Consider the following 22,980-nt stretch of genomic DNA (forward strand, 5'->3'; position numbering starts at 1 on the left):
TTCCTCTCCTTGGGGAAGCACCAGAAACATCAAAACAAGAACTGTTTAAAGCAGACTACATTCTCAGTCTTAGCATGAGCAAACCGCAGAGCTCAACCCAGTCATTTTCTCTGCGGATGTTCCCCATTCAACAGCTTACTAATGACAAGTCTTTGCTTGCCCCCTGCAGGAATAAGAGAACACTGCAGCATCAGCTGAACATTTAGCCTAGTGTTGAAGGAACTGATAAACAGCAGCTCTTCTAAGAACAAATTAAAATGTTCCAAAAGAAAATGTTTCCCAGTTAGGATGCTAAATGTATTCACCCATTCACAAAATCAACAGTAGAAGTGGAACACAAAGTTTCTAGTATGAGTCACAAATGTTAAGATACTTGACACCAAGCTGAAAAGCTTTGTTTCACTGGCTTCTGGTGGAAAATAACCGACCGATTTCCGACCACACCCGGCATTGCCATTGGGTGTGGTCAAGTGTGTTCTTATCACACAACACTGATGTCAAGTGTTCAATTAACTTCTACATAACGTTTACTTCTACAGCAAGATTTTCAGCAGCTGCTACATTACTCATCTTTTTATTGATATAGTAGTCTGAACCATTAACATTTACTTTGTCCCTTTTCTGAGTAGCACTCTTGAGAGGGATGTAGGAAATTAAAGTCATTTATAGATGAGTTTCCACACAAAACAAAAACTTTGAACACACAGACTGAAGTCAGACCACAGACATTAAATCCCATAGATGGCATTGTGGAAAATGCTTTATTTCGCAGGTCAAACAACAAAAAACCAGTTTGGGGCCACTGAGACAATTCACTTGTCTTCAAAACTCTGTCATTCCAAGTCATTCTTGCAGTAAAGTAAGCACGTGGTGGCTGAAAGTCCATTGGTTTTAAGTGCTGGAAATCAGAAGCGCATAATGCTTTTGTTCAGGCTGTCCCAGTGTCCTCTCACTTGAAGATCTTGCCCTGGTTGAAGGCTTTGCCCACATGCTTGAAGTCTCCCTCCCAGGCAAAGTACTCCTTTACCATGGTCTTGCACTCCTCACTTTTTGAATCAAGCTTGCGCCAGTCGTATGATTCGTAGTCAATCTGCCAGTCTTGAGACAGCTAGGATGGGAATTTCAAAAATATGCTTTGTTAAGACTCATTTACTTGAACATTGTCTCACCATTTTAATTCTGAGCTGCAGTCTAAATCACTTGACTAAATACAACAAATGAAAAAAATCCCAAACAGCAGTGCAGACATCTAACAATTTACAACATCTAATATTTAAAGTAAATTTTAACTCTTCAACTTGGATATCATTTGTGCCCATAGCATGAACCAGCCTATTGCTCACTGAAACAGAGATGACTGGGATGAACATGGTCTCAAGTTTCTCTTCCCCCATCAGATTAAGACTTTGTGCTATGATTAGCCACCGCCTTGCCCATGACAGGGGACTGTCCACTAACTCTGAGATGAGTCTCATCCAAGCAAACATTTTGTCACTCAGGAAACATGCATTTAATTTGAGCTGTAGTCAAGTATTTCATAGTGACTACGCACATGAATGCCCAAATCAAGTACTAAATGCTTGATGGTTATTATGGTGGACATTATCAGGAAAGGTGCGTTTACCCTTTTCAGTACTTACAGTGAAGGCCAGGTCCTGGCCTCTGAAGATCCAGATGCCAGAGATGCTGCTGTCATTGTTGGTGCCAAACAAGATGACACTGGCGAAGGCGTTCTTTCTGAGTTTGTCCAGGCGCTGGAACATACCTGTGAAGGGTTTGAGACATTTTATCAATAGAAACAAAAAGTCATAACATACAATGTAATATCAATTCTGCTTTAAACATTAACCAATGCATGTTTTTTTTGTTTTGTTTTTTTAAATTACCTAATGAACACTAGAAGTTTATCTGGATGATCAACTTCCATGCCCACCTTTTCAAATATGGCCAAACAAAGACCAAAACACCTGTAGGGTAGTTCTGTCTATATTTCAGCACCCTTAGATCAGACTTTTTTTTTTTTTTTTTTTTTTTTACACTGTGCCCATAGCATGAACCAGCCTATTACTCACTGAAACAGAGATGACTGGGATGAACATGGTCTCAAGTTTCTCTTCCCCTGTCAGATTAAGACTTGGTGCCATGATTGGACACTGCCTTGCCCAATGACAGGGGAGCATCCATTTTCCCCCTAAAGAGGGGAGTTTCCTGGTTGGTGTACAGGCCTGTTTCTGCACAAAAACTTTTGAGAAGCAGCTGCTAAGGTTTTAAAATGTAATTATTCCAAAGACAAGCAGTGGCTTAAGCGGCGACCAAACCTGGTTAAATTTATCCTTAGTTATGTATTCTGAGGATGATCTTTTGTCAACTTCACAGAAAAGCTGTGCTACACTGAAATATGGACCAAACCTCTCAGGAAACATGTTCATGTCACTAAAGAATCTACAAACTAGGCCTCCAGGTGATTTTAATTCTACAAGCCTTACTTGCAATCCATTATTAAAAGAAATAATTTACAAACAAGCAACATTTAAGTAATGATCAATACCCATTTGCCTAACAAAACAAACATTTACACCACTATTAAAAAAACAGACTTGCTTGTCTTCGGACCAAGGGAGCCAACTGGAACTAACGGAGGAAACTCACACCAACACTAGGCCTGTCGCGATAGTCAAATCAATTAGTCGCTCGATAAACAAATGAGCTCGATAATTTTTCCATTGGGGCAGGGTTACCCGCAGCACTTTGCAGTGCGCAAGGCGCCGTCAAAAAAATAAAAAATAAGTATATGAGCGATATCCACCGTGTTACTCGGCGTCATGTTTTCTCCCTTTCATTCCAAAGCACACAGTTGACAACCTGCAGGTGGAGACAGGCTCAGACATACACGCCGCTGTGGACTTATCAGTCTCGCAAGCGGTTTCAGGAAAGTGGCTGCATGTGTCTGACAGTGCACAGAACATTGACCGGTAAAAGCCTACAGCTGTCTGCAGATACCGAGTGCAGACAGTGTGTCAGAGGCTCCCGGACAGTGAACTGAGACTGTTACCTGCTTGTCGGTCAACGGTTAATGATCGGTTATTTAATTTCATTGTGCTTTCTTTTGGAAGGCTGGCTGCCAAAAATCGCCACTTACTAGCTAATTAATTAGCCTGAGGTAAACGATAGCTATCAGTAAAAAGAAGTGACATGGTGGCTGGTGTGTGCGCCAGTTGTATGGGTGGGGGTGTGGGTGTGAGTGTTGGCCCGCACCCGCGAAGCTCTGACCAGCAGACAGCAGAGGAGCAGAAGACAGTAGCTGAACTATTTTGATACAAACATTTACTTGCCATGTGGCAGATAGCCACATAGATATAATTTATTAATTATATATTTAAATTTAATATTTAGTGTTTAATAAATAATTGTTAAATGTAGTACAGAGTCTGTAGACTATTGCACGCTCGAGGAATGCTGCAAACATTTGACAGCCAGTACAAATTACCTGGGAGAACATACGTGTCACAAACGGCAATTCCACAACTGTACAACAGCGTGAAAGACGACCTACTAAAGGAGATCAAAGACATATTGTGGATATTTAAAATGTCTTCCAGTTCCAGTGTTAAATATTCTTTAGAAATAAAAGTTTATTGATCTTTGAAAAGGTGTACCTGCATTATTATGCCATTATTATGAGATGAAAATGGTCTCAGAACGACATTATCGTTTATTGCAATAATTTCTGGGGTCGTCCAGCAAAATTTGTTAACGTGACAGCCGCCCCCCCGCAATACATGACCACATTTAAAAAGTTTCTTTCCAACCACTGAGGCACCCTATTGCTCCAGATAACATAAGTAGGACTGACATACGATAAATGTGCATTCACTTTAGATCCAAGGTGTTGGGGAAGTGGCAGCTGCTGAGTCTCACCTGTGATAAGGTTGCAGCTCTTGAAGGTAAGTGTAAGCTCCTCTGGGAATTTGTACTGGCCGTACCAGATAGAGTACCCCTCATGGTCAAAGTGCTCCCAAAAGTGGGGAATGGCTACTGTCATGGTGTCCTCATTAGAATACTTTCTCTTGAACTCGTCCATGACAAATGAGCTGAAAAAAGAAAAAGGAAAAAAAAGGGAAAAGGTCAAGTCATATATAGATCTGTTGTCTGTACATGTGGGGTAAAGCGAGATAAAGACAAGGTGTGGAAATTAGGCAAAGTGTCAAGGATATGATTAGATTAAAGACATGACTTTTCAGCGCCAAAAATCGTCAATTTCCATTTAAAAAAAAAAAAAAAAAAAAAAAAAAAACACACACACACAGGCTGGGACGATATGCTTTTGTCCCGATTCCATTTGTATTGTGATTTGATAGTATTGAGTATTGCGATTCTCTTTAACAAAAATAAAAGGCTGAATAATACACTATCATGAGACATTTCTAAAGACCAATTGTTTTCTAAAAAGATTGTACATCACGTCAGTCAGTCTGACATTTCATTTATAAAGTACCTAACATGTACTTTCTGCTATCGATCCTTTTTTTTGGTGAAATCATTGGTAAAATAAAAATTGATTCTAAGAAAAAGAACCACTTTTAAAAATAAAACAAAAATTGCGATACATATGTGAATAGATTTTTCCCCCACCCCTACTGTACGTTATGAGGTGGGAAATCAAACTGAAGCAGTACGAACTACTTACACAATCCAACCTCTTACAGAGTAATGGTTCAAATCACTAGTCTAAGACCTACTGTAGATCTTAAGGTTCAGTTTGGTTTGTGGCCATATTATGAACCAGCCTTTTACTCACTGAACCAGAGATGGCTGGGATGAATATATGGTCTCAAGTTTCTCTTCCCCTGTCAGATTAAGACTTGGTGCCATACTGGACACTGCCTTGCCCAATGACAGGGGACCACCTGTTTCCTCTAAAGAGGAGAGTTTCCCAATTGGTGTACTGCACTGCAAACATTAATTGTTGTTGGTCACTGCTATCTAAAAAAATGTTTGCTAAAATGCTGACCAAAAAAACAACTTTAGACAAGCATTAAGATTGTTCTACCTCTTCGGCAGGTGTGCAAAGGGGTCCTTGGCTTTGGGCTCAGCGGCCAAAGCAGCATCACAGTCATCCATCTCCTCTTCTGGGGCAGGCTTCTTCTCTTCTTTCTTCTTTTCCTTCTTCTCCTGGGGCTTGGCTGCCTCTTTTCCACCCTTCTCTTTCTTAGGAGGAGTCTCTTTTTTGGGCTGCATATCAGCAAACTTCTTGGCTGGAGAAATAGAAGAAAGCATCACAAACATGTTATCTGTTAAATGTTCCAATTATCTGGCTTTGGTTTTGCACTCAAAACAATCCATAAAGTAGTTATGTCTTATAGAGTAACATTTCAATACCCTAAGGTCAGACTCCTTACTGTGCCCATAGCACGAACCGGCCTATTACTCACTGAAACACACACATGACAATGTAATATAAATTGTACTTCAAACATTAACCAATGCTGTTATGATGTATTTTAAATGACTTAATTGAACACTTGAAGCTTATCTGGATGAGCCACATCAACTTCCATTCCCACCTTTTCAGATAAGGCCAAAACACCTGTAGGGTAGTTCTGTCTATATTTCAGCACCCTTAGATCAGACTTTTTTTTTTTTTTTTTTTTACACTGTGCCCATAGCATGAACCAGCCTATTACTCACTGAAACAGAGATGACTGGGATGAACATGGTCTCAAGTTTCTCTTCCCCTGTCAGATTAAGACTTGGTGCCATGATTGGACACTGCCTTGCCCAATGACAGGGGAGCATCCTTCTGGCTAGGTCTTTGGAGATGAATTTTAATATTGCAAGAAGAAATTTGATGTTTAAGGGAATTATCAGCACCCTTGATAAGTAATTCAGTATTTCATTTACACATTAGCTCTGTAAATCCAGTGTTTGTCAAATGGCATCTAGTTCTTTTAGTGTCATCCTTTAGCCACAAACATCTACCTTAGATTTAAGAATACAACTGTTAAAAATTCAACATTTTTAGTAGATGACATTCAAACATAATACAGCCTTTCAAAAAGTGAGTGAAAATGACAGCATAGGCTACCGTTTAAACGATTTAGGGAATGCAAAAGACCGGATTAACGTAAAATAAGTTAGTTAAGTTGCAGTTATTTTCTTACATCTTTTTATTCACTTCAGCTCAAAAAAAAAAAAAATGAGTGACACAATGCAAGTGCATGTCTAATTACATTCTTTAAAATGACATGCTCCAGAAGCCAGACTCATGCTCAATATGTATGCCTTCGTAACTAACTGCTTAAGGTTACTCACCATCGAATTGGGCCATCTTTTCACACAGCTTGACCTCTCCAAGGACAGCCTTGAACTGGGGCTGGTTGACACAGGTGGTGAACCAGCGAGTTGCGTTGGGGTAAGACTGCCGGAAAGAAGGCTCAAGGACCTACAGGGGACAAATATCAAATATCGATCGAAGAAATGTCACTATCAATGGAAATAGTGTTTCAGATGCTTTGTGTTACTGTTATCTGCTGTGTGTCAAACCTGTTTGTAGAGCCAGAGCATGGAGCAGGCCACAGTGATGTCAGCAAGACTGACCCTCTCTCCCACAAGGAAGGTACGGGTGTTCAGGTGTTGGTTCAGCACTGCAAGGACCCTCTTCACATCCTCCTTGGCCTGCTCTGTGGCCTGGACAGCCCAGACAGAAGAATGACTACACAATATACGTGCCAAGTCTCAACTACAGGGTGTCACACGCCAACTTCCACCACAGCTATCAAATAATAATTTAAGTCTTAGGCTTGACCAGAAAATGCTGAGCTGCACACCTGCTTGTTGAACTGCATGATTCCCAGAGTTGGGAAGACCCATGCGCTGGCTGGAGGGATGATCTCTGAGTCAGCGAAGCTCACCCACTGCAGCACTTGGGCTGCGGCCTGGGGAGTGGCACCACGCAGGGCATCATTGCTCACTGTGGTTGAAAGGGTGGAGAGCGTTTAGGAAAGCAATAACAAAAACTGTAGAATCATAATCATTCTACATTTTGTACACAGGGCGCATGAAAGTTGTTTTTCATGGATTTAACTCTATTTCACCGATGTAGTCCCTTTAAAAGCATGCATGGAAAAGCTGTTGCGTTAAGTGCAAACTAGTTAAAAATTCTGACAGAATGCCACATACAGTTTAACAGACATGTCACACCCGTCCATCAGGTGTAACTAATGATGGTGCAATTCATTTAGGTGTGCAGGCGTCCATGTAATGTACGTGCTAGAGCACAGTGACCTGTTAATTTATGAATTTACTAATGGTTTGCAGATTCAAGTGACAAATTCCACCACAAATTCTAGACCTGTGGGAAACACCAAGTGTTCATGGAGAAACTGTCCATTAAACCAAGCAGCATTTACTTTACTTCCTTAAGACTTAGGTGCACAATAAATAGGGAGCTTTTGGAAAAACAAATTCTGCGTAAGACTCTTAAGTTAACCATATTAACTAATGTGACTTACAGTAGTGAGCAATGGCATTACTCTCAAACAGACAGAAACCGTCATCTCCCTGGTAGGCGGGTACCTACAAGGACACAATTCAGTAATGATTTAATACATGTAACATGTTTTTTTTTTTATGTAGAGCATCATGGAGTCAAGTGGAAACATGTTAGTTACACAACAGTGGCATAATCAAAATAGTTAAAGCCCTTATAGTTTATTATATGTCATTATTGGTTAATGGTCTTGAAGGCAGTAACTGATTTGCCACGTTAATTGTTGAAACAAGAGCTACAACAATAGCCCTACAAGCCAAGCACTACTGCACTAACCTTGCCCAGAGGGAAGTTGTTGAGGAAGGCAGGAGTACGGTTCGTCTGCCCGAAGGTGAAGGCAGGGGAGCTGCTGGCGACTTTGAGGCGAGCCCCACTGTACTGGGCTGCAATCTGGGCCTTGAAGGCCCGCCAGTTCTCTGGGTACGTGTACAAAGTCTGGAAACAGGGGAGACAACCCTACATTAATCAAACACATAACAAATCTAATTTGAACATACAATAATTACATTTTTGCTGCCAGGTTAGCAAGACGTTGAGCAAACCTAAGGATGTTCTCATGGCAATATCACGTAACAAGAACAAGAAAAAAAATATCGCTCTGTAATGCAAATTCGGTTAATTTAAAATTACACTAGGGAGAAAGAAAAGTATGGTAAATAAAGCCACACATCCAGTAGAGAAATATATTGGTCTGGTAGTGTTCTTGATACAAATGAAAGTTCAAAATGAATGATGCTATCCAAATCTATAAGCTCGATCTGTTTAAAATGGACTGGGAGCAGGGTGATGCTAGGTCATAACGTTAGTTAGATAAAACTACCGACTGCCAAAGTACTTTGTGGACCAACAAGGAAAAAAATTACTATACTCACATGGCAGTTGACCAGCTACAAGGGGAAAAAATTAGCTATATTCACGTGGCTTTTAGCTTGCTTTAAATGCTAACGTATGCTAGCTATCGTTACCGGTAATATAACCCGACCAGTCTTCGTTCGTATAACGTTAGCTTCAAACAAAGTAAAATACAGGTTAGCCTTTACACTACAACAAAGGACAGAAGCACCAACGTCTGGCGAAAACACTTATAAATGCGACACTAAGTTTTCACGGCTCGAAAATAGCCATGTTAACGTGGCAAAAGCCTGGGCCGGGAGAGGGGCGTCTTTTACAGTGAATGCAACGTCAGAATAGCAAAAGCTAACCATAGTTTGTATGAACACTGAATGAAATTCTCCATAAATACCCCCAATAACAGCTACATAACAGACAGAGGACACTGTTAACGTGTAAATGTGCTCAGTACAAGTGCAGATGGGTAAGATTTTCGGCGGATTGCGCCAGGAAAGTTGAAAGAAAACCCAAAAACTAGCTATCTGTCCATCTTACTCACCCCTGCCGCCATCTTCAGGACGAGAGAAAGAAAGAACGAGCGTCCCACTGACGTATTTACGGCCCCAAGCCGTGCGCGCCGTTGCAATTTCCGCGTTCACGTTTCGGCTCAGGATATGTACGGCCTTATATACTGTCTATGCCACAGAGCGACGCATTTCACACAGTTGCAGCCGCGCATCAAGTCTCTTTGCGCATAAAGAAAGATCAATGCTCTGACAAGATATTCAATTTAAAACATGAAACAGCATACAAAGATATAACAAATAAAATACTTTATTCCAGTACAAAAAAAACTAAACCATATAGTTGATAGACATTTTGAATTCTACATGTAAGAAACAGCAAATGAATAATCTTGCTATACATTTAGCAAGCAGTCTCTGGGTTTTCTTTCAATCTTACACATCAAATAAAAGCAAATGTAGGTTGTGCATAATAATACAATGGTGTCACTATGATGCTTCTCTACCTGTAATACCCTATCAATCAGTGTAGAAAAATATTTATTTTAACAAAGAAATGACTAGGCTACTACATAAAATGTCCAATGTGAAATGTGCTTCCTCTGGGGCGAATCAGCTCACAAGACCTGGAAATAAAGTACAGAAGGCAAGTTCAACGATCAACCATGAAACAGAAAATAAAAACACAGCCAAAATTGTTCCATTGCAACCAGAGTAACACAATTAGAGCAATAAAAACCTGTTTTGTCAAACTATGAATCACATTTTCCATATTGTGCAGAACAATTTGACATGAAATAAATCTATGTACGGCATTATCAATTAGATAGATAGATATAGATTTTTATTGATCCCAAAAAAATGGGAAATTCCAGTGTTGCAGCAGCAAAATATCAGACACACAGCACACATAAAGAATATACATGAAACAATAGGATACAATATACATGAAATAATAATAGGATAGAATATAAGAACAAATCATTTAAAATATATACAGTACAATACATGCCCATCCAACGAGCAGATCTACCACCTGTATGACAATGTTATGTGTAATACTCACCCAGATAATCATCCATGAGAGAGCCAATAGCAAACTGAAAAAAGGGAAACGCTTTATTATAAATCAACATACAGTACATCCATTTAATAAACTACTGTGTAACATCTGAGATATAGTGACACAACCTTTTTTGATGTCTTTGGCTATGGCCAGGAGGAAAAAAAAAAAACACTTACAATGTCATTCTTGTCCACTCTTGTTCCCACAATCTTTAGCCGGATCTCATCATCTTGCTGGATTACAATGTCCTAGAAAGGAAGAGAAGAAAACATCCTTAAAAGCAAGACTCAGCAACAGTCAAATGACAGGAGCAGAACAACAAGCAGCACCGCAACTACTTTGCCTACAGAATTTATGACATTATACTTTTTGTTCCATTCTTGCTTCCTGAAAAAAACCTTCTTAACACCAGTGTTACTATTAATTACCTGGATTTTTCCAAGCTCATTTAATGTTAAAAGATGTCAAAGGCAAAGCAATGAAAATATTTGGTGAACATTTATTTGATTAAAAACTTTTGTGTAATATTGTGAGCTATTTTTATTTTTTATCTCAATCGTGTAATAAGAAATAATGAATATTCTTACCTCATCAAGTGTCTTATAACAAGGAGGATTGGAGTTGGGGTCAAATTCCATTTCTGAGGGGATGGACTGCAAAAAAAAGTTTCTTGTGAGATAAAGATAATATAAATCGAAAGGGCATTGAAGCCAACCGATTCGGTCAATAACTATAGATTAAGTTGTTAAATTAAGCTGACTCACATGGCGAGAGATGAAGCAAGACATGGGACCAATTTCTGTGAACAATCCAACCTGTGAGAAAATAGAAAAAAATATAATTTAGATAAGACACAAAAGAAAAATGTCTATTATCATTTAACATTTCTTCATATTCAACACATCAACCACTTCAGTAGCATAAACTCTTTACTGAAAGCACATTGACTGTGATAAAGTTAAAAGATGTGCTCTATAACAGTAGAGAATTGCATTAGCCAACATAAAATACAATTAACTTATAATTAATATGATTTACACTACCGGTCAAAAGTTTGGGGTCACTTAGAAATTTCCATTCCACTCCATTACAGACAGAATACCAGCTGAGATCAGTTGCATTGTTTTTTTTTTAACCAGGGCAGCAGTTTTCAGATTACATTATGTGCTTACATAATTGCAAAAGGGTTCTCCAATGTTTTCTCAGTTAGCCTTTTAAAATGATATCAGATAAGTAAACAGAATGTGCCTTTGGAACATTGGATGAATGGTTGCCGATAATGGGCAATGTAGATATTGCATTAAAGATCAGCCACTTCTTTCTACAACAGTCGAGAACCCTTTTTTATTTATGTAAGCACATAATATAATCTGAAAACTGCTGCCCTGATTAAAAAAAACAATGGAACTGATCTCAGCTGGTATTCTGTCTGTAATGGAGAGGAATGGAAATTTCTAAGTGACCCCAAACTTTTGACCGGTAGTGTATATCACAAAACAGCTCGTCGTTCCACTTTTTTAACAACATAATAAGTTGGAAAACATATGTAAACATAACCAGGCAGTTACAATACTGTGCAGATCTTTCAGAAGTAAATGTACATGTTTTGGACATCAGAAAATGTTACTAAGCGTGTCAGAATGATTTATTATAGTATCAATTATATGTCAGAATTAATGTCAGATTTCACATGTCATCATATAAGAATAATGTTTCAGTTTAGCACTCTGCATAGAGTCCGGAAACCTGCACTGTTTTGTCCCTCACCTTGTTAACCTGAGTAACCACAGCGTCAACCACCTCCCCTTTAAATGGGCGGAACACAATGGCCTTGTACTTGACTGGGTAGAGGACAAACCCTCTCCCCGGCTGGATTACACCCGCCCCGATGTTGTCAATAGTGGTGACTGCGATGACGAAGCCATACCTGAAGGGGAGACATTAATCAATGTATATGTGCATGCAGTATTATGAATACAAAGTTGATAACTTTGTTATGCATTATTGATACTGTCATGATGACTTAAAGGACATAACAAATATCAGCTTTGATATGTTGCCTTTGCCTGTGTGTTTTTTTTAAATTGCCAAGTCAAAACTCTCTTCCACAGATCATAAATCAAAACGACTAAAGTTAAACTAAAGTATCAAAATCATTATTATACACATAGTATAGACAAGTTGTCAAATAGCACAATCCCTAAGTAAGTCCTACCAGAATTTCTATTATTATTCTATGGTCTATCCCCTATGAAGGAGACGGAAATGCCGATTTGTTTATTTCTGCCTATATCCCTCAAAGTGTGTACACGCATCTCTGCATTGGGTTGAAGTTCACTGCACTTTTTGTTTCAATCTAAAAGGTCTAACATTTCACTGAAATGACAACTCTCCTCTGTACCATTTAACTAATGAGCTCTGCTCAGAACAAACACAAGTAATTTGTATGTAATTGCACATAAATGGGTCTTGCAGCCTCAACTCACTTGCCAGTGCAGGTACCTTCCACTTCTGTGAAAAGCTTCTGCTTCACGGTGTTTAGGAGGTTAGGGCCAAAATACCTTGGGTGTAGTAAAATTTCATGCTCCAAAGAAATCTGAGAACACAACAAATATACGTGCATTACAAGACAACGCTTCTATTAGTAGTGTGGGTCGCATAATGTTAGATATTTTACTTTTTTGAAGTTATTATAAATGTGATAGCTAATCAAGACTAAAACTGTATTTATGATTTCTGCATTACTATAAAACAACAACGCTAATCAATGCAGCGAGGATTTTAAGTTTTGTTCAGCTACGTTAGCTAATGTTATGCTAAAAGCTTAAGCTAGGCACATTGACAAACAAAACACGCAAACACTGCTATTAGCCGGCTCATACACGGAGGGTATTGCAGATACTTACATGGTAAAACATGTTTGCTGTAATGTTCAATTCCTACTCGATTAATTGTCTTATTTTGATAAACTAGCAAACACGTCTTTCTCGTATGAATGAAAACCTGTCGCTCATTCGCGACTAAATCATTTCCGGGGCACGGGGTCGAACTTAGGGCTTTTGTTCCCTGGGTTCTGTCTCGCAGGGAGCGTTCATGCGTTCAGTCCGGTACATAGACTGTATAATACTAATATATACAATCTATGGTCCGGTACCAACCTATGGTACCAACCATATAGACTGTAAATAGTATGGTACCAATCGAATACACTTTATTGGCCAGGTATGAGACATATTTTTAACTCCGTTTTACGTACTTACACATAAATAGACATAACAGCTAGAAACAAGGACAACAAAGCTGGACAAGTAAAGGTAAAGAACACACAGGGCTATTCATAAATAGGTGTTTATACACATATTATATAAATGTATATGAAAAGCGTCAATGGCCAACAATAAAAAAAACGAATAAATAAATTGTCTATGTAGAAGTCAAGTGTTCTGTAAGTGTAAAACTATACAAATAGAAATAGTGCAAACAGATGGACTGGATGTACAGTAGTGCGCAAATGTGTCTATATCATAGACTGTATATTATACAGTCTATGGTCTATATCGTAGACTGTATGGTGCATGTTGGATTTATAGTCAGACCATGACAGATGATGTGGTACGGCTAATAAATATTGGGAGGCACCATGGATGTATTAGAGAACCGCCACCTACTGTACAGCAGTGTGTAACATCATGTCATTTTACAATTATCTTAAATTCTACTCAGCCTGTGTCTTTTAAAAATTGAATTAGTGCCTTCCTGGTGATTCTTATCTCCTCTCCCTGTCCTTCTGATCCCAGTATCCCCATCATATTCCACTCCTGCCCTGCCTCCTAAACCCTAACTTTAAACACCCGTCTTTATTTTTCTTTCTTTTTTAAAGTACTTTATTAAAGTTTATGCAATACAAGTTTATAAATACAGTAGAAGTAATAACATACAAAAACAGGACAAAACATGTGCAAACCATTGCATAATGTACAAAATATAATAATATGCATCAAATGTGTAAAGAGTAAGATATTTCATTTCCACCTCATTCAATGTGCAGTACACCTTTTCATCTCAAACCTAAATTATACTATTTATCTGTAGGGGCTTGGTGGGGAGGAGGATTAGTGCACGGGGGCGGGGACAGACTGCAGGCGTGACTCAATTCGGCTCTATGATTGGGTTGTTTGACTGGTCAGTCAACATCTGACATGTCATGAAGAGGAAGAAGCAAAACAAAATATTTTAATCACACGAGGTAACTTAAATGGTTAACGCTGTCATGATCATTGCATGCTTATAACCCATTATATTAATTGAACAACAATGACAGGCCACTGACAGTTAAAAAGACTGATACATATTTTTTATTGTACTAAGTTACATTAGCAGCAGTAAGTCGATACCTCACAAGTATTTGCTTGACTTCTGTTAATCGCTTTCGAAAGACTGGAAACTACCCTAGCTAGCTGACAGCTAGTTTTTGACGGTCACTTTCCAGCCAGGCAAGGCGACTGACATGGCGAGTAACCTCGTCTCGAAGTTATTTCGTCCCTCTGTGTTCACACAGCTGGTAAGTTGTCGTACTTACTTTCCTGCTTTGCTAGTCTAGTTTCTGTATAACTCGTGTGACTTTCCTCTGTCCAGGCGTCTCTCCGGTCGGGTTGCGTGTCTCGGGGGAAGGCGGCGGCGGGCATTAGACATTTCTCCAGCGATCCGCCACCGGAGAACATCAGTCGCTATCCAGTTCCTTACAAGAAAGAGCTACCTTATGATATAGTGGAGCTTATGGAGGAAGTTGAGTCAAAGGTAAAAAAAAAAAAAAAAAAAAAAGAAACAAAAAAACACATCCTTAATATATGAGGCATTTAACTGCACATAAACATCACGAGTCTTATTTTACAACCTGCTAAACTTCACGTTTCCTTACAGGGAGGCTTTTTGCCCAATGTCTTCAAAGTCCTCTCCCATAGACCAGCAGAGTTCAGAGCCTTCTTCGCTTACTACAATGAACTAATGAACAAAGAATCAGGTGTGTGTTTGTTAGCATGACAGTAAGTGCAAGTGGTAAGGGCGTTGATAGAAATGCTAGGCATCCTGAGGACAGCGCTTGGGCCCCTGAAACAGTATAAACATCTAATTTCTGTTCCTGGGCCCCTATGACACTCTACAAGCTTTAATCTAAACTTAAACCTTTATAAGCAGTATTGCTGACTCTGTTTACAGGGCTGCACTCAGGCTTTTCTGGTTGTGTGCTGCATTTTAGTGACAGCAGGGGCATGGAAACCCCCTTTTTGGAGTGCAGCTGAAACATGAGGAGTCAGGTGGGATATTGAATCTGTTTTAGTTGATGAATGAACAGTGGCAGGTAGTGTGGTTGAAGCTATGGCAACTAAGGTCTGGTAGAAACAGGTAAATATCAGGTAGTGAAACAAAATAGACAATTTATGTGGAGAGGAAACCACTCCCATCCGATACAGACTGGCACTTTAAACAGGCACTGTGGGTTTTGTTGTGCACCCACTGTAAGGGTGAAAAGGTGCTTAGACATGTAGATTCAATGACACAGACTGCATCTTGTCTCTCACTGAATCTGTAGCTTTCAGGCACGTTCGCTTTGCAAACATAATTTACGTTTTTTAATTTACGAATTTATGCCGTTGCCACTATAAGAAAGTGAGATTAGTATAATTTTTGTGTCTTGCTGCTGCATGGTGTCTGCTCTCCGCTACTCACTAAGCAGCATATACAAACATAGTAGATGTCCACAGCCACACCACAGCTGTAAGAAGCAGGGAAGCTTGCAGACTTATGTGGAAGTATTAAGCTACTCCTTAAAAAAGAAGGTAAATACTGTCTTCTCATAAAGTTACTTAAAGTGTCCATTGGCTCTTGTTTTACATAAAGTCACCAATGGGGTCTCAAAAATGTAGCAACAAATACGATAAGTTGGCAACGCTGTTGGCAAGTAGAGTGAGTCCTCGTGGTCATAGGGAGAGGGCCATAATAAAACCAGAGTAGTCATTTCAGCAAGAGATCTCCAGAGAACATTAGGATTTTTTGTTGCTATGCTTTTTATTTAATTGGGTTTTAAAGTTAAATTGCACTTTGTTTTGTTTCTTGTGAAATAAAACTGAATGGGTGCTTAGTAAGCCCACATGTGAACCGTGACTTATTGACTAAGGAGAAATGTGGACCCTGAGGGTAGACCAATTAAGGCTTGGAATATGGACAGAGCACCCCATTATCATGTTTCAGCTTTTCAGAAGTGAATGATAAAAAAGCTCTTATTGAGAAGACATTAACACAGTTTTTGGAACAAAAGCTAACCTGTACGTATCCCACTCCACTTCAGCTAAAATCACACACTACAACCTCAGAGTTCTCATAGATGTGAATGCAAACCTTTTTGGTATTGTGGCCACTTCTTCAATATCTTGGACCTGAACCAAGAGGGAGTTTACTCAGTTATCTGGATAACTTTGTTCACTAAAACCAGCCAGCCAGCTCTGATACTATGTACTTTATATTTGTATTCTTGTTGTGTGAATGGGTGTTATTTTTTCATGATTTCACATTCATTTGATAAGTAATGTCTTCCAGGCGGATTAACCAAGGCAGATCGTGAGTTGATTGTAGTGGCTACTAGTATCCACAACAAGTGTCTTTACTGTGTGGTATCCCACAGTGCACTGCACCGCATCTACTCTAAGAAACCCACTCTTTCCGATCAGGTAAAATCTTTAATTGATTTGTACTACTTGCCTCTGCTGTGCTTATTATAATACACCGTTACTGTTGTAAGTTAGGCATTTTAATCAATCACAACACAATTTTTGGGGTTTCAAAGAAGTTCTTTATTAAATCACACACATTTCCCGCTCTGTCTAATTGGCTCCATCCCTTGTTCCACGCAGGTCATTGTTAACTATGAGAATGCAGAGCTGTCACCTCGGGAGCGTGCCATGCTGGACTTTGCGATGGCTGTGTGTCGCTGCGACACCATTACAGAGCAGCATTTCCAGTCTTTGGAGGAAGTGGGCTTTGACCGTGAGGATGCATGGGACATTGCTGCCATCACTGCTTTCTTTGCCATGTCCAACCGGCTCGCCCACCTCACAGACATGAGACCAAACTTAGAATTTTATAACATGGGCCGGTTACCACGGGACAAGAGCAAGGACAAAGGGCAAGTGAAAGGGGAGTAGCGTTACAGACAAGATTATCAGATGTCGAGATGTTTTTTTTGAAGTGCAATTTACAGATTTGAACGTCAACTTTGAAATTAGTCAGTTTTTCCTGAGATCATAATTTAGGTTCCACAGTTGCTTGACTGAGTCAGGGTAGGCATGGAGAACAACTAGAGACTGACATGGGAAGGAAGCAAAATAACTGCCCTTTACTGTGAACATAGCACGTAAAATTCAGGATTCTATAAAGTATGTGTGCCTTTTAAAAATGGTGCTCATTTAGATGACGAAGAAGCATGAGAGAGACAGTCTGAGTTTGAGTTTCCTGTGTGTGTGTTGATGGGGTAGACATGGTTTTGTTGGTAATATATATAATTTGTCATTGTGTGTAACTCATTGTGTCTGCTTATTTACCTTGACATTTTGAATTTTAGGTGGCTCTGGTTGTTTACTGGATACTTGCCATATGATGGGGAAAAGTTATTTCTTTGCAGCTAGTTGTCTTTTACATTACACTTAATGATACAGTTTCATAATTGTCTTTTAACTTCCATGTTTGGGTTATAAAACCTATGAAAAAAAAAAAAAAAAAATCACATAAAACTAAATCTCGAACCAGCTCTTTATTTCCTTGTTCACCAGTTGAAAGTGCTTTGTGTTATGATGTGTTGCTCAATGCATTGTTACTGTGACTACCAGGAAGAGTGTAAATAACTTACTGGCATTGTTCACAGCAATGTAAGCGTGTGTTGTAAAGTATTAAAATGAAAACGGCTTCTCTAAGCCTTCCCTTTATCTTTTAAATAAACTATTTTTCTTGATAATATGTAAGATTTGGCAGTTATTGTTCTGACTTTAGCACTTAGCTTTCTTTGGGAATAATTTATCTGAAATAAATCACTTTTTTTATCACAGTGTACTGCTGGCAGGACAGTCAGTGGTGGGACAGTAAAAAAAGAAGACATCACTTAATGGGAAAGTACTGTGTATCACCACCAGATGGCACCACACCCATGCACGTATTGGAATGGCTTAAATGTACGCTGCTAAACTATAATTAAAAGATGAAGGTTATACTCCATAAGAGCTGCACATGTGAGGAACATTAGCCAACACAACCTTATACAGATAAAAGGATTTTTGTCAATAAGTATGATTATTAAGATTAGGATCATACATGATGGGTGCAAATCATAGCTATAATTTAGTTTCTTTCACTGGAGTTGTGTAGAATCACTGCTCCTGATCTAATTTCTGTATGCTACACAACATCTCCCAAACTTTATTTTCTGGCAACCTACTTTTAATGCTGATGTCCCTGTACTGTCTATTATCTACAGTGATACAAGTCAAACATGACTCAAGGCGTCACCAGAAGATTTACGTGGGTGTGCATGTATGATAGATGTTGGAGTTACAAACTGCAATGAGAGCACATATTGTATTTTTTTTATTGTGTGTATTTGAAAGCTACCTCGCTCACTTGAGAAAATGTGTTTGACTGTGAACAGAGCTCTGGTGAATGACAGCTCAGTCCAAAGAATCACAAATGATGTTTCGGTTTTAACATGTTGAGTGACGAGCTGAAAGTCATCCAGACTCTGAAAGTCATTCAAACTGGATATTTACTTCAGTGTAGTGGTAGTAGTGTACTTTTTAAGTATACACATACTCGCATTGAATTCCTCTGACAGAGCATGAGACACATTGTTTAATCGTTTGAAAGCTAATCTACAGTATTGACGTTAGTGAAGGTCATTTCACTCACAATTTTCTTTCAGGGCTGCTCCTGTGCTGTCCTTACTGTACTGTGATTAAGTGTCATATGTCTCAGGAAGTGGTCATGTACTATTACAGGTTCTCTATTATGGCACCAACCCTCCTGACCCCCATGTCTCTTATTAGTATTGAAAGGAGACAACAGTTTCCAGACAATGCTAATGTATGGTATGTGGCTGCTGTTGTCACTCATCTTGTAACTCTTCAGGCCAATTCAACAGAATACAAATTGACAGATCACATGTTAACATGTTAACAACAAAGTTAATGTCTTTCAGGTGGAGGCTGTCACCCGTTTCTTATTGTAGACTGTCGGCACATTGATGGACAAATCAAAACACTGTAAAGGCAGTCTGGGGAGGCTCAGTGCTGTCTTTATTCTCAGGCAGATAAAAACAAGTTGTGATACACACATGTCAAAAAGGGGGCATGATAAAGAGCAGGAAAACATAGCTGTAATGCAAGTAAGAGGATTGGTAAGGTTGTGGGTCAGGTGAAAAAAATGTCACCAGTGAAGTAGACATCATTTATGAAGCTTAACTTCCATGTGGGTGCATATTACTGTAAAGCAAAGAGCAGGAGCAACAGGCTTAAGGCATCCTTCATCTGAGCAGTCCTCACAGCGGTTGTGAGTGTGGTCTGGGAACTTAGAGCAATTTCCGAGGGGATTTTGGCAACCCTATTTATTTTAAATTGCCCCAAAATCTGAATATATAGGCATCTACTATTTAGAGATTTTACTCACACCCCTCATCTCATAGAACCCTCATCTAGAGTGAATGTGCAGTGTAGAATATTATGGTAAAAACGGTCCCCCTCAGACTGAGCCTCTCCATGTTTACAACATGAAAGAACCTACTTTAGAAAAGGAGTCATGAACCATAGAGATGTTGGACAAAAGAAAGAACTTTCAATCTCAAATGTAAAGCCAACATGGATGAGAAGCCTAATGAACATTCAAACAAATACACATCTATGACCATCGGTAATGTTCTATGTGGTGAGATTGCTTTGTCAACTACATGTGACCAAGGTCAAAAATACACTTTTAATTAAAGTTTTTAATGATGACCACGGCCATGTCATCATAAATATTTGATTCAAGATAAAGATTAATTATTTCTGCTTATATGAAGTCTAGTAATAAATGTCAAGTGAACGTAATGCTTTGATACATGAAACTGTTCATTTGTGAATTTGCCATTTGCGTCTGCACACAGCCTCCAGACTTCCTGCTGTTAGAGTCAACCCACATAGCTTGAGGAGAGATAAGAAGTGGGGGTTCTGGAAGAAGCACTTCTCATCTTTTATGCCTCCGCTGGGTGTTCAGAGCAAACTTAACACAACTCTGAGAGTTGTCAGACAACTCCTCCATTCTTTCACAGCTGCAAAGGAGTGTGCAGTTAAAGTGGGAAAAAAATAATTGAGGAATGCTCTGCCCCAAATTGTGTGTTCAGCTTTTTCTTTATTTTGTGGTGACCAAACTCTCTCAACTGTGCTTATGCATAGTTTGCCTTTTCAACCCACTAACTGTAACATCAAATTCAAAGCCAATACAAAACCTCATACTGTATCTTTGACTGGATGCGAAGACACAAGGTTGGAAACTACTGGTGGCATGTAAGCAGGGTTGAAGTATTAAGATATAAAAAAAAAAAAAACTTTCACAGTTTGAATTCTTTGTCAGAGCAATATGCATTTTAATGGCAAGCAGAGAGAATACTGTAGATCATAGAAATATTTTACTAGATTAGAAAAAGCTGCTGCATGGCAATGAAATCATGTTTTTTTTTTCATACAAAATGCTAATATTCCTTCAGAGTTTGAGACAACTTAGAAGGCAAGATGAACATCAGACCAGAGTCATGTACATGAGATATGATAAGCAGTATTTGTAAGTTTGCATTGCATTTCTATGCTTTTCTAAGCTCAGTCTGTTGAAATGAAGTGAAATCTTGTTGCAATACCTGTATTTGAAGGACAGCTACAACTAAAAAAATGAACAGTAAACATAAATCCCTCAAAAGGAAGGAATAAGGGCCTCTTTCTTCATCGACATTATGACCCAGTGTTAAACAATTACATAGATAAGCTGGCATTTGACATTTGAATCTCTCCTACCACAGAAGCCTCAGTACACCAGAAAGCAGTGGAGTCAGGGATGTGTTTTGAATAGTGGTACTGTGATTTTGGCCACCTATGCACATATAACACCTATTTATTTAAATAATCAGTTTAGCCAAAAATCATGTCCACAGGATTTGTTGAAAATTGATTCAGGTAAATTAAATCTGACTTGAAAAAGCATGAAAAAAGCACTTGATTACATTTGATTAAAAAAACAAACAGGAAATAATAAAATGTAGTGACTGTAACACTGATTTTATCAGGAATTCTATTTTAGGATGACTTTTTCTGCTCTATTTACACACAAGGGATGCACTTGCATTGTGTGACTCATTGAAGAGAATGCAGACGGACATAAGGTCTGAATTCTAACAAAGCAAGCACATATGGGACATTAGCAAATAGCAGACACAAGGATGTGTCAGTTCCTGTTACAGTAAGAGTTTGCGTGAGCATGCATGTGGGCAAGTCTATATGCACAATGTGTGTACCCAGTAATGTACATTCTCCAGCTAAGTGTGTGTGTGTGTGTGTGTGTGTGTGTGTGTGTGTGTGTGTGTGTGTGTGTGTGTGTGTGGTAAAAAAACATGTTCTGTGAGCATTTGCAGCTGGAGTCTTTTGCATTCATTTAATTTGATGGAATTTCACGTGTAACAGAGCAGCTACTTGTCCCTTTACTGGGAGTCTAATCCCTACAGATTCTACATCAGAGATAGAACATGTAGTCAGTCACACAGCTGTGACACAGGGAGGACGAGGGCCAAAAAGGCAACACATCTTTGAAAATAGGCTAAATGAGAAATGTCAGATTTTGGTGTTAGGGCTTCTGTTTGGAGCTGACATTTAAAATATTGGATAACATTTTTCAAATTAGGCCCCTCATCCACACCCTCAGGAACCATAGATGTTTGCATGGGCCCCCCTGGGCCTTGGGCAGGGGTCTTCTGTACCCTTTGACCCTCCCTGATGGCAGGCCTGCTGATAGCCTCAACACACCAGAGTGCAATACGAAATGTATTTTGAGACACAAGTCACTTTTTTTCCATGGATCAAGAAAAAGGGCGTTTTCATATTACAATTTATTCGTACCGTGCCCGAGTACAATTGCCCCATCCCCCCCCCCTCCTCTCCACTCCCCGACGCTCAGCATTCACATTAGTAATGTTGTTTTGTACCAGACTACACTTGCGTCATCATCTACATGATATTTGTTTAGGTTATCGCTACAGTGTAGAAAAGGGCGGCAATCGCAAAATCCCAAGCCCAAATTAATTTAGATTAGTGCTATAACTTTTCTTCTGAAAGTATGTTATTAGATTATGCCTGGATATGCCAAACCTTCAAATACTCCAGGATTGTTTTACAGATTTAAATCAGTATCACCAAGGATACCATGATATTTCCATTGACATCAATGAATTTATTAGTATAGTTGACAAGGTAGAACGAGGAAACATTGGTACGACAAAAAAGTAAATTTGCACATCTTGAATCTGATCAGAGTGCTGGTAGACTTGCCATAGCATTTGTCACATGAGTGCATCATGATGAAAAAAAGTAACATTGACTCACAGAGAAAGGTGTGGCAGCAGCCAAGGGAACTCTAAATATCAGACAGTGAGAATAGGAATGTTACATGTTACACATCAACTCTCAGTGATATATCCTCTGCTACTCATCGTAACCATAACACTGACACACTCCATCTCCACATGGCTGAAGCTGTTTCATGACCTCTCAATCAACCAGTTTGAGAAGTGTTTCAGATTAGACTGTTCCAGACTGATAATCCAAATGCACATTCACTCAGATTACTTTATGCCTGTGGATTATGGGTCATGCATCATCTCATATTTGCAATAGAGAGATTTATGCTTGTACTCTTTGTTTGTGTATCCTTGCTTGTTTTTTAGTAGGTATTTGTGC

At 39.1% G+C, this 22,980-nt stretch overlaps 3 protein-coding genes across 5 annotated transcripts; 1 reads left to right on the forward strand and 2 right to left on the reverse strand.

Moving 5' to 3' along the window:
* Positions 1-724: 724 nt before the first annotated feature.
* Positions 725-9,076, reverse strand: eef1g (eukaryotic translation elongation factor 1 gamma). Of its 2 annotated transcripts, none has more exons than XM_031303066.2 (10): positions 8,940-9,076; positions 7,826-7,984; positions 7,512-7,575; positions 6,828-6,970; positions 6,544-6,687; positions 6,313-6,442; positions 5,051-5,255; positions 3,919-4,091; positions 1,641-1,765; positions 725-1,108 (listed from the first exon to the last, which is right to left on the reverse strand). In XM_031303066.2, exons 1-10 carry the CDS (start codon positions 8,949-8,951, stop codon positions 950-952), a joined length of 1,314 nt encoding a protein of 437 aa, XP_031158926.1. In that variant the 5' UTR covers positions 8,952-9,076; the 3' UTR covers positions 725-949. The 2 variants fall into 2 exon arrangements, with proteins under 2 accessions (XP_031158926.1, XP_031158927.1); XM_031303067.2 differs by lacking the exon at positions 8,940-9,076 and adding an exon at positions 8,752-8,770.
* A 248-nt stretch (positions 9,077-9,324) lies between these two features.
* On the reverse strand, positions 9,325-13,025 carry polr2g (RNA polymerase II subunit G). Its single transcript, XM_031303069.1, has 8 exons — positions 12,877-13,025; positions 12,457-12,566; positions 11,738-11,897; positions 10,735-10,785; positions 10,558-10,623; positions 10,147-10,218; positions 9,971-10,004; positions 9,325-9,530 (listed from the first exon to the last, which is right to left on the reverse strand). The coding sequence occupies exons 1-8, from the start codon at positions 12,886-12,888 to the stop codon at positions 9,517-9,519; spliced, it is 519 nt and encodes a 172-aa protein (XP_031158929.1). The 5' UTR covers positions 12,889-13,025; the 3' UTR covers positions 9,325-9,516.
* Positions 13,026-14,164: 1,139 nt separating this feature from the next.
* Positions 14,165-17,931, forward strand: si:ch211-175m2.5 (uncharacterized protein LOC568697 homolog). Of its 2 annotated transcripts, XM_036002325.1 has the most exons (6): positions 14,165-14,531; positions 14,606-14,767; positions 14,891-14,990; positions 16,562-16,692; positions 16,876-17,170; positions 17,209-17,931. In XM_036002325.1, the coding sequence occupies exons 1-5, from the start codon at positions 14,478-14,480 to the stop codon at positions 17,164-17,166; spliced, it is 738 nt and encodes a 245-aa protein (XP_035858218.1). In that variant the 5' UTR covers positions 14,165-14,477; the 3' UTR covers positions 17,167-17,170; positions 17,209-17,931. The 2 variants fall into 2 exon arrangements, with proteins under 2 accessions (XP_035858218.1, XP_031158928.1); XM_031303068.2 differs by having other exon boundaries at positions 16,876-17,931.
* The last annotated feature ends 5,049 nt before the right edge of the window (positions 17,932-22,980 follow it).

The sequence above is a fragment of the Sander lucioperca genome, chromosome 1 (assembly GCF_008315115.2).
Source record: "Sander lucioperca isolate FBNREF2018 chromosome 1, SLUC_FBN_1.2, whole genome shotgun sequence".
NCBI classification, from domain to species: domain Eukaryota; kingdom Metazoa; phylum Chordata; class Actinopteri; order Perciformes; family Percidae; genus Sander; species Sander lucioperca.

Bases quoted from the DNA above. Each gene is read 5' to 3' on its own strand.
- eef1g (XM_031303066.2), bottom strand. The intron at 6,971-7,511 runs GTAAGTCACATT...TTTCAACCACAG, and splicing joins TAATGCCATTGCTCACTACT to TGAGCAATGATGCCCTGCGT. The intron at 1,109-1,640 runs GTAAGTACTGAA...TTCCCATCCTAG, and splicing joins GCCAGGACCTGGCCTTCACT to CTGTCTCAAGACTGGCAGAT.
- polr2g (XM_031303069.1), bottom strand. The intron at 10,786-11,737 runs GTGAGGGACAAA...ATTTTCTCACAG, and splicing joins TGGTTACTCAGGTTAACAAG to GTTGGATTGTTCACAGAAAT. The intron at 10,624-10,734 runs GTGAGTCAGCTT...TTTTTTTTGCAG, and splicing joins CTTGCTTCATCTCTCGCCAT to TCCATCCCCTCAGAAATGGA.
- si:ch211-175m2.5 (XM_031303068.2), top strand. From the start codon at position 14,478: ATGGCGAGTAACCTCGTCTCGAAGTTATTTCGTCCCTCTGTGTTCACA. The intron at 14,532-14,605 runs GTAAGTTGTCGT...TCCTCTGTCCAG, and splicing joins CCTCTGTGTTCACACAGCTG to GCGTCTCTCCGGTCGGGTTG. The intron at 14,768-14,890 runs GTAAAAAAAAAA...GTTTCCTTACAG, and splicing joins TGGAGGAAGTTGAGTCAAAG to GGAGGCTTTTTGCCCAATGT.